This window comes from Empidonax traillii, unplaced genomic scaffold, assembly GCF_003031625.1.
Source record: "Empidonax traillii isolate 1590-97213 ecotype Southwest subspecies unplaced genomic scaffold, ASM303162v1 scaffold890:size686501, whole genome shotgun sequence".
NCBI lineage: Eukaryota > Metazoa > Chordata > Aves > Passeriformes > Tyrannidae > Empidonax > Empidonax traillii.
Window position 1 is genome coordinate 6,158 of NW_020956083.1, and position 10,932 is coordinate 17,089.

General features: G+C 41.5%; 1 protein-coding gene across 1 annotated transcript in view; it reads left to right on the forward strand.

The window, feature by feature from the left end:
• CSE1L (chromosome segregation 1 like) overlaps positions 1–9,462 on the forward strand; it is a 15,205-nt gene extending 5,743 nt beyond the window's left edge. The window contains exons 7-19 of the mRNA XM_027902594.1: positions 958–1,042; positions 1,557–1,618; positions 2,369–2,505; positions 2,652–2,755; positions 3,299–3,396; positions 4,270–4,420; positions 4,923–5,131; positions 5,638–5,735; positions 5,943–6,028; positions 6,902–6,983; positions 7,388–7,534; positions 8,167–8,398; positions 8,931–9,462. Coding sequence (XP_027758395.1) covers positions 958–1,042; positions 1,557–1,618; positions 2,369–2,505; positions 2,652–2,755; positions 3,299–3,396; positions 4,270–4,420; positions 4,923–5,131; positions 5,638–5,735; positions 5,943–6,028; positions 6,902–6,983; positions 7,388–7,534; positions 8,167–8,398; positions 8,931–9,020 — 1,581 coding nt within the window. The 3' untranslated portion in view covers positions 9,021–9,462. The remainder of the gene's footprint in view (positions 1–957; positions 1,043–1,556; positions 1,619–2,368; positions 2,506–2,651; positions 2,756–3,298; positions 3,397–4,269; positions 4,421–4,922; positions 5,132–5,637; positions 5,736–5,942; positions 6,029–6,901; positions 6,984–7,387; positions 7,535–8,166; positions 8,399–8,930) is intronic.
• Positions 9,463–10,932: the final 1,470 nt, after the last annotated feature.

Here is a 10,932-nt window from a genome sequence, read left to right on the forward strand (position 1 = left end):
GTGTGCAGGTATCGTAGTGTGGATGAAGCCTACAGTTCATTTTAAGCTGCTTCAGAATGAGAGTAAGTGCCTGTGCAGCAGGTGATGTTGAGGAATTAAAAGCTTTCCATCATACAATCCCAGTTGGTGAATTGGTGGTACCTGACCTGCAGGAAGGCAGGGCACAGCACCTGGTGTGACTGTGGGCAGGACGTGGGATCAGCCAGACAGAGAAACAAAACTGGCTCAGGTCTGGAACCTCTGAGCTCTGAGTGGTCCCAAACCAGAGTCTGAAAGCCATGCAAGACAGATTTGAGACAAACATAGTGAAACACTCTGTACAGTGTTTTATGCAATTTTGCTGAAGGTTCTCAGTCTTTTCCTGAAGTCAGGTGTATTCTGCTGCTCAGCAGTAGTTATTAACAGTGATGTGTAATGGGGGTCAGCCTGCTAGCAGCTGGGAAGCTGCATCCTTTTCCGTGCTATTTAGTGGTAAATATGGGGTAACATCACCCAGAACACTTCATTGGAAAATACCCATCTGAAAATCCTGGTTTAAAAATACATTGCATTTTCCATAAGAGAAAACTAAGTGGTCATTATTTTGCTGCTCTAATTCAGAATTGGAATGTGAGTCCTGAACTTTCCCTTTTTAAAAAGCCTATCACAAAAAAAAAGTACTAAGATACTGATATTGTTGATCTAAAATTTTGGCTGCGTATTATTGTTACATGGTAGTATTCCTCAGCTCAGAACTGGTAACTTTGAACCTCAGAAGTGCTGCAGCTGAAATCCAGACACTAAAAACATTAAGCAGAAGAAACTGGATGACTCTCTCAAAAGATGCAGTTTCAGCATTCTCCTCATGTGCATGCATGCTTTAGATTCCTTTTATTAAAAGCACATAAAAATGAGTTAAGAAAATTAGTTGGATATCAGCATCTAAAAATAGAGTTGGTTTGTTTTTTGTTTTTCCAGCATGGAATAACCCAAGCCAATGAACTGGTTAATCTGACAGAATTCTTTGTGAATCACATTCAGCCTGATTTAAAGTCTGCTACTGGTAAGTTGATGTTAATTTTGACATGGTATTTTTGTGATATGTCAGAACCTTGACAGTGACCACTGTTCCTGAAGTCTCAGGCACTCCTGCATCAGCATGATCTCGAAGGCAGAGGCTGTTAACACTTGGCTCAGGGTTATGTGAGGTTATGCATGTCTAGATTTAAGGCACATACTATTTTATGCTTCAACAATTCTCTTATTATATTCGAAACGTAGTGGGTTGTCTCAAAATGTGTAATTGGAGGCTTTTAAACTTGGGGCCAGGAGGGGAAATTCCATCTGAAAGAGCTGGACCCTACTCCTAATGGTACTGGGGTGTGATTTGTATCACAACTGATATTCTAACAGTGCCCATACAGAAATGCAGGAACTAAGCAGCGTAGGAAAACATGGTCTGGATTATTTTTGAAGGGGAAAATGGTGACTTAATGCCACCTCTATATATAGGATATGTTCAGTAATCACATTTCTATGAAAAGTATCAACAAAGTTTGAATGTTTTTCTATTTCAGTGAATGAATTCCCTGTGCTAAAAGCGGATGGTATCAAATATATCATGATTTTCAGAAACCAAGTAAGTTTTTCTTTTAATCTTATGGCAAAAACATAGTGTAGTTTGTTACTTTACACTTGCCAAGCCTAATTTATCACACTTGGCCATATGTGAATTCAACAGGTGTTTGATAGTCAAATATAACACTTCCTGCTGAATTTTTAGTTTAGAAAGTAAATGATATTGTTATAAATATCCAATTAACATGTAGTCTACATGCTCTCCATATGCTGTGGGAACACTGAACATCTTAGCTGCTTGGTCCTGACACACTCAGACTTTTTCAAGTCAGTGTTAGTCTAAATATGCTCGATTGCTCCTATCATTGCAGAGGATGGTGAAGAGCACAGCAACTTTGTCCTTTACCTTTTCTGGCTTGTGAGATGCAGTAAGAAAATATATTGATATTATTCCTAAATTTTGGATTACCTTTATTAATTTCTTATGAAATACCCATGATTTTTTTTTTTTTCCTAAAGCTTGATATTCTTTAATTGCCCTTTAAGGCAAAGTAAAGTGGGACGGGAAATATCCATCAGGAATACCTGCACTTACTGTTGATGAAATGCACCACCGGTGCATCGCTTCAGGGGAAGCGATGAGAGAAACAGGCACCTCCTGGTTGTCAAGGGGTGATGTAGCACTGGAGGAGCCTTCCCAGACTCCTCCCTCTGCCAGGCTCTGTGTGTCGCTGATGGGCTCAGTCGTGCTGCAGTGTTGAACCATCTGTATTTTTTAACATATGTGTAATTTGTTGCTATATTTTTGTAGGTACCGAAGGAACAACTGCTGGTGTCTATTCCTCTCCTAATCAATCATCTCCAAGCAGAAAGTATTGTGGTCCATACTTACGCAGCCCACGCCCTTGAGAGACTGTTCACCATGAGGGGGACAAATAATACTACCCTGTAAGTTTTCAAGCAGAAATCCAGTCACTGCCACATGGGTTTTGTGCATTAAGGATGCAAAATATCTTTCATTTAGTGGCATTACAGTATTGTTGAAGGCTCGAAGTTCGTGACTGTCATCATTAAAGAGCTGTTTGCCTTCACAGCATTACAGCTGCAGAAATGGCACCGTTTGTAGAAGTGCTGTTAACAAACCTTTTCAAAGCACTGACGCTTCCTGGCTCCTCTGAAAACGAGTACATTATGAAAGGTAAATGCCTTGGGAGTTCTGCAATACAAGAATAACTTTGTTAACTTGAGGTAAGGGCTTATAGTTACAGGCTCCTGATGCTTTTATTTGCAAAACCCAATTTATGCAGACGTGCTGAAGAGGTCCACGCAGCCTGCAATTACTCTCCAGGCTGTATCAAGTCATCTTTGACTAAATTTATGGTACCACTAAGCATAATGGTATTGTGGTAAATTATTTCTCAGGTGGTAGTCTCTGTAGTCAGGACAGCTACCTGGGCAGTGTCAGGAGGAGATCTGGTCATGGCTAAGAGGATGCTGTGATCTGAGACTCCCAGGATAACTTGGCAAAGTTGCTTAATCTTCTGTGTTCCATCTGTAGAATGGGAGTGACGTGGCTTTGTTTTATCCTTTGTCATGATTGTTCTTCCAGCAGTTCCTCTTTCTTACTGTAGCCAATTCCTAGAGATCCTATTTAACAGTGAAAGGTAAAGGATTTAGGCCTATGATGGATGGCAGAGGTGTATTTTGTCTTCAGAAGATAATACTTTCCATTTATTTGCAGCCATCATGAGGAGTTTTTCTCTGCTACAGGAGTCCATAATTCCATACATCCCTTCTGTCATCACTCAGCTCACACAGAAACTGCTGGCTGTCAGCAAGGTAAAGAAACAGAACAAAAAGCAGTCTTGCTGAAGACTTATGTATACCTTGGTGGTGGTGGTGTTCTGTTAGAATACTGCAGAGTTCAGTATTTTCTGACTAAACTTAGTTGGAACAGCCCTCCAGTGAAGTACTGCCTTGCTTTGAGGACATACTTTCAAATCATTCTCCCCTGCTCTCGTGTGAAATTTGGAAGCAGAACATGAACTCTTCCTGTAATGCTGGTTTGTGGCAGTATAAATGTTTGCTTGTGCACAGGCCACCATTGCAATAATCTGTTTTTCTCACAAGTTCTTTATTCGAATATTTTCCCATGAAACTTCTGAAGCTAATATTAAGTATTGGCATTGAAATGTGGGATTAAATTAAATAAATTACCCTCCTGCTTTCAGTGGGTAAAAATCTCTTAATTTTTTGTTCAGGCTGGGCTAATTCTTAACCATTAACATTAGGGAATGCCTTAGAGTACCTTCATCAACTGTCCAAAAAATGACTTCTCTGTGTAGTTTGAACTCAACTGCAGCACATAAGAAGTGTTCAATACAGAATTGACTGGACACTTAGAGGGATGAAAAATAATTTTTTTCCAGTTTTTGTTTTGTGATATTTTAAGTGTTTGCTAGTTTATAGAGAGCTTCTGAAAAACACGTTTTTAAAATGTCGATTAAAAAAGCTCTCCTTTATGCTTTGAAGGTTTTTACGTGTGCTTTTATCTCTGGAATTAACTCCACGAGCATACTAATAAAGAAGTTATAAGTACTTTATTTCCAAATGCTACTTTAGACTACAGCTGAATTAAAAAACGCATTTAGCCAAATAAGTGACTTCAGTTGGAAGTTAGGTTTGATTTGTGTGTTTATGACTTGTTTTCAGAACCCCAGCAAGCCCCACTTCAACCATTACATGTTTGAGTCCATCTGCCTGTCGATCAGGATAACGTGCAAGGCGAACCCGGAGGCCGTGGGGAGCTTTGAGGAGGCCTTGTTCCTGGTGTTCACCGAGATCCTGCAGAATGATGTGCAAGGTAAGGACAGCAGGGAGTTCCTGGGCTCTCTTCCTGCACTTCCTTGCTGGGATTTTACCTTGTGGCAGGTTTTTTTGTAGCACAGGAAGTCCAGGGGAGGACACAGCACTTTCACAGTGCAGAAGTGTTTGGGTTGTTCCATAGGGTACATCAACAGCATTCACTTATTTTTGAATCACATTCTATTTTTAAAATATCTAGCAACCACTACTCCAAACCCTCCTATTATTCTACTTAATTGTATTGCCTTGTTTCTAGTAGTTTGTATTCTGTGTTTTGGAGCAATAATCAGGGAGAGGAAATAAAAAGCGAATATATGCAATGCTTGCCAGTTTTGTGAATAATTAAATTTGGGAAGTGATACATCTCTCCAGTGTTTTATTTGTTGGAATCCTTGTGTTAATATCATGTTATTGTGGGTTCAGTCAGTAGCTGTGTGGTTCCTGGGAACTGACAGTGACCGTGTTGGCTGACGTGGTAAATGCCATCATTTCTCTTCCAGAGTTCATTCCATACGTGTTCCAAGTGATGTCCTTACTCCTAGAAATGCATAAAAACGAGATCCCATCATCCTACATGGCGCTGTTTCCTCACCTGCTGCAGCCAGTGCTCTGGGAAAGGACGGGGAACATCCCTCCGCTGGTGCGGCTGCTGCAGGCGTACCTGGAGCGGGGGGCCAGCACCATCGCCAGCGCCGCCGCCGACAAAATCGTGAGCTCTGCGCTCCACACGGGCAGGGAGGGTGGCAGCTGGGAGGAGCTGAGCTTTAGTCAGCAGCTGGGCTCGGGCAGAATTTGGGCCTGTACTTTACGTTAGTAGTGTTTGCACAGAAAGACAAACACTCTGAGTGCAGCCTTTTGGGTGCTGTCACGTTCCGTGGGTAAGATGAATCCTAGGGCTGCCCTGCTTTTGTCAGCTGAGATGGAAAATTCCTGCACTTAGTTTTTGCAAGCAGATAAGTTTGGACAGTTTTCTTGTCTGTGCTTCATGTTGAACATGTGGACCAGGAGAACTCTCAGGGGATCTGTTCAGAAGTCTTGAGTGAGTGAGAAGGAGCCAAAATGTGTCTTACTTGTCCTCAGCTGCAGAAACAGAATCCTGGTTTAGGTTATGAACAGTTTTGCCTTGGTGTATGTCTTAGATAGTAAGGGCTAACGTTCTGATAGCTCACATATGAAGAACAGTTGTGTGGAGTCTTCTATTTGCTCTTCTTGCAGCCTGGGTTGTTAGGCGTGTTCCAGAAGCTGATTGCCTCTAAAGCTAATGATCATCAAGGCTTCTACCTTCTAAACAGCATCATCGAGCATATGCCTCCGTGAGTATGAGTTCAGATTACGTGCAAAACTAAGTTCTGTAGACTTTAATTATGAAGTGTACAATCATGGCAAATGTTAATCTTCACAACCAAAAATGTTGCATTTATCAGTCAAATAGATTTGAACAATTTTATACGTGTTTTCTTGTGAAGTGACATCAGTAAAATCCTAGTGTGAATTGAATACCTGTTCTTTTAAATTTCCAGTGAATCAGTTGACCAGTACAGGAAACAGATCTTCATTTTGCTATTCCAAAGACTTCAAAATTCCAAAACAACAAAGTTTATCAAAAGTAAGTTCCTGGCTCTGAGAAGCTCCAGTGTGACAGCAGCAGTTCAGAGTGTGCAGCTGCGTGGATCAAGTGTCCTGTGGGTACATGGATGGAGGGGTTCTCGTGACTCCAGGGACTCGCTCCAAATTATTTCTATTATCAAGGGGGGCATAAGGGGCAGTTGCCACAGCAGGTGACACTTATTGCATGAAAACTGAGGGAATGGAATTAAAATAAGGGACAAGACTTGTGTAGTCCTCTACCTTTGCTACTGTGTGTGATGTCATTACTTATTTGAAAGTGTCTCCCATTTAATCTCCACTAATAGCAGCAAACTTTCCCTCTCACACAGCACAGCAATACTGATCACTGTTGTATGGAGTTTCTGTTAGTACTGGGAAATATTCCATGCTTTTGTGTCATTTTTTGCCTTAATATGACTAAAGTTATTTATAAAGGTTTTATGTTAAACTGACAAAGCTGTGACAAATTACTGAAATACATAGACAAGATTGTCATACTGATGAAAACATTTTAATGATATTATCTCTACACAAATTACACAATGTCTGTTACTTAATCCTATAAAATCTGATTAATGCCCCTGATAGGAGCAAGAATTACAAGGTTGCTATAATGGTGTTCCACAAACAAAAATCAAAGCGATGCTTTCAGTGTTTTAACGTTTTTAAGTGTTGTGATACATGAGAAGATGAGCAGTTTTTAGGCCAACTTCAAGGCAGCAAGTTAATGTCCTTCACTAGAAGTGAACATTTATAAAGACTGCAGGTTCTATCCCCTTGAAAAACTTGTTAGAATGTATTTTGCTGCTGACTCTGAAGCTGTTCTTTTGCTTTCATGTTGAGTTTTAATTTGAGCTTTTTCTTGTTACAGGCTTTCTCGTCTTCATTAACTTGTATTGCATAAGATATGGGGCATTAGCTCTGCAGGAGATATTTGACAGCATACAGCCAAAGTTAGTATGTTTTGTTCGTTTGGGTTGTATTTAAGACTGCTGTGTAATTTTTATCTTTGGAGTAGGAAAGAGTTGTCTCTTCAGCAAAACTGGCAAACTGTGTTTGTCACTGATTTGACTGGCCAGGTGTTTCTCCTTTCATTTATTTGTCTAGCAGTTTTTCTTATTTTCTGCCCCCAGTTCCTCGTTGATAGTTCAAGTTACTGATCTCCTAAAAGGGTCATAAAAAGTCTTTATCCTGTGCAAAAAGTTTGTATATGCAAGTGTCTACTGCAACAGGGCAGCATCTTAACAAATTATCTTGTATTCTGTCTTTCCTAGTGATTCATATTGTTCCTGTTTTTCTTCTGTCACCATGAGGCTGATTAAGCTTTCTAACACTTTTTTTCTCAATTTCATAATAGGATGTTTGGAATGGTTTTGGAGAAAATTATAATTCCTGAAATCCAGAAAGTGTCTGGGCAAGTTGAAAAGAAAATCTGTGCTGTTGGCATTACAAAAATATTAACAGAATGTCCTCCCATGATGGACACGGAGTACACCAAGCTGTGGTAGGTACCACACTTCTTTAGGTTCTGCTAGTGAGGCTCTTGGAGTTCTTGTGTTCTTTCTGAAAAGCTAGGCCCACTTTTGACTTGTAACTGTTCTAGTCAGGAGACCTGAGAATACTCACAACCTGACAGAGAGATTGTAATATCTTAGCTTGAGAGTGCAATTTTGGGGAAAGCTATCTGGGAAGATTGTAGGCCAGGCCAGCAGTCCAGGGTATCAGGAAGTCTGAATACAACGATAATAATACTGGATCCAAGTTTGAATGTAATGACAATAACTGGATCCAGGCCCAGATCCCTGGAGTAAAACTTTTTTTTTTAATGTACTTAGTGGAAAGCTGTAATCTGGAAAAGAACTGCTTTGCTTAGGTATGTTTCATGACAACTTGACCTGATAAATAAATATATTGCTCATGCTAATAATATAAACACCTCCGTTGTGCCTGTAAAGTACACAGATCTGCAGTTCTAGTCCAGCTTACCTTGGACATTTATACTTCCAGTAGCTAAGCAAGTACCTGCAAAGGCTAAATTGTGAAGGGTTCCAGGTAATTTGAGCATTCTTGTAAAATACAGCCTGTCCTAACATATTTTTAAGTGCTCCAGTGTTCCCCTCCCCTCTCTACACCCAGGATTCCTTTGCTGCAGGCCCTCATTGGCCTCTTCGAGCTGCCGGAGGATGACACCATCCCTGACGAGGAGCACTTCATTGACATCGAGGATACTCCAGGCTATCAGACTGCCTTCTCCCAGCTAGCCTTTGCTGGGAAAAAAGAGCACGATCCTGTAGGTCAAATGGTGAACAATCCTAGAATCCATCTGGCACAGTCTCTTCACAAACTGTCCACAGCGTGCCCAGGCAGGGTAGGTGACTCGTGCACTTGCATCCTAATGCTGCATTCAGCCTCTGAGAGAATGTTTGATAATCAGCAAAATGAAGTGGGTCATAAGCAGAATGCATGATCTTGCTGTGTCTTACTCTTTACTGGAACATAGCTTTTGTGAGGTTTTTTTCTCAGTAACCTTAGAAAGGCCATATTTTCACAGCACTTACTTAAGCAATAAGCTTAACTATGCCATTTCTAAAATGAAAATTTACCCACTTGATGGCCTATAACTAACCCTTATCTCCAGTTCAATTGCACGTACTTAGGAAATTCAGGCAGCTCATATTAAATTAGAAAAATTGAGTGTGCAGTTAACTCCCTTACCCCGTAGTATCTTTGTTTTGTTCAAGATTCTAGTAAGTAAAGATGGCCTGAGAGATGAGCGACTTTCCCCATGGATAAGTGCTGCTCTCAGTGTCTCACCTTGCATCACGTGTTAACACATCCTTGACAGGGTGTGGCAGTGGGCTGAGTATCACTGACACCTCTGCTCTGCCCTGTGCTTTAAGGTTCTGTCCATGCTGAGCACCAGCCTGAACGCAGAAGCGTTGCAGTATCTCCAAGGATACCTCCAAGCTGCAAGTGTGAGTCTGCTCTGAGATATCCCACGAGCAAGATCAAAAGCTGGTTTGTTACACAGAAGGTTGACACTGACTTTTTTTTCTAGCAGAACTCAGACAAAACGAAAAATGCTGCTTGAAATCGTATTGCAGATTCCATCTTGTAAAAGATAAATGTGGCTTTAAGGCAAAACTGAAAGAATTTCTGGTTTGTGTACTCCTAGCTAAAGGTGGCCAACTTCCATTCCCAGTCTGATTTTCAAAGGGAGTAGTCATAGCGGTTTGGTATGGGATTTTATTTGAAATCTGCATCTGCAGTGTTTGGATAATACTTGGAATTGTATGGAGAGCACTGGCTGTAGAAACTCACTTCAGTCACTAAAATTCCTTTTCATTTTAATGTTGTCCTTTGTATTTCTTTTGTCTTTCCTTAAACTTTATCTAAATTGTGAATAAATAAGAAGTACTTGTTTAAATTGCCTGTCACTGTGCGCTTACTGTTTTAGAAGAATGTAGCTGGTTTAAAAAAAGAGGTTTTACACTTAGGATAGAATATAAAATAGTGGGACTCTGAGGATTTTTCTATAAGTAGTAGTTGAATTACATTTTAGGATCATACAGAGCAGATCTAAAACTTTGGGGGAAGAGCCAGAGCTGTTGTCACTCTTGATGCTCATTGACAGGCACATCCCTTCTCCTGGAACAGGTCGTGTGAGAGCTGTGCAGTGAGTGCAGGTGATCCCCCCTGGGAGCAGGGATCAGGCTCCAGGTGGGGTTTTCCTGTTGCATTGAAACTAAAGCAGTGATCTTGGAGTTAACTCGGGTGTTCTCCCTGTCTCCTCATAAATGGACTGATTAGGTTTGGTGACCTTGACTTTGAAGTGCATCAGTTGGACTGGTTAGTTCTGGCTCTTGAAGTGAGCAGGAAAATGCCTGAGCCTCGTGTGCCCCAGGGGGCCTGGGCACCAAGCTCCCAGACCGTGGGCTCTTAGAGCACTGGTCCTGCAGGGATAGGAATAAATTGAATTATAGAGACTGCAAAACTCCTGAATAAGGGTGAAGTCTCAGACTTATGTGATATTAAGCAGCGTTGTACATGACAGATTTTTTTTTTAGTTGTTTGTCCACAGACATTCTGGAGGTGACTTGAATCAGGACTGGTGTTTTGTATTTGTATTAGTTAATGCCTTTTGGAGCTGGGCCTTGTGTTAAGAAAGTTGCTGAATTTACTGAGGGAGGAATAGGGCAGAATCAGCTGTCTTTCAGTTCTTCCTGGTACCTGGAAGTGCATCCTGGCCATAGCTCTTATATGTAAAGAAATGAGTTGCCTGTTAGATAATGGATTTAAATAACTTAAGTGCCTGAAAATGTAGTAAGAGAGTCAGCATCAACAGGTTTTTTGTACCTGGTCTGTCAGGGAGTGTCAGGCCCTCGTTCTTGGATGTGAAGTGACAGCAGTGCTCAGAGTAAAGCACTGCAGGGGTGATCCTGAAGAGCATCTACCTTAGTGCTGCCGAGACAGACTGTGCTGTGTTGGGAGCTCCCAGCAGCAGGAATGCCACAGACAGGCTGGAACCACAGGGACACACGTGACATCTGCGAGGAGCTGAGCCTCGAATGTCAGTGTTAACTGAGCCGTGGTCCTCTTCAACCCGCAGGCCAGAAGGATACTCGGAGCTCTGCTCTGCAGCTTTGCCTTTTTCCCTGGATAATATGGAGAACAATTCTACAGAGAACTTGCAGACTTTTTTTTCCTGCCATGCTCAAAGAACCAAACTGGAAGGGTGCTGGTGGCTGTGTCCCAGTACCGTGCCTGCAGCCCTGTGCTGGATGGAGCGGGGCCTCACGTTGGACCATCTCACTTGGGCAGCTCCAAGCAAGATTTCTGCAGAAACTCAGAGGTTGCTGAGATGTGTAAGGGAACAGATGCTGCTTGTCTTACCAGTATCAG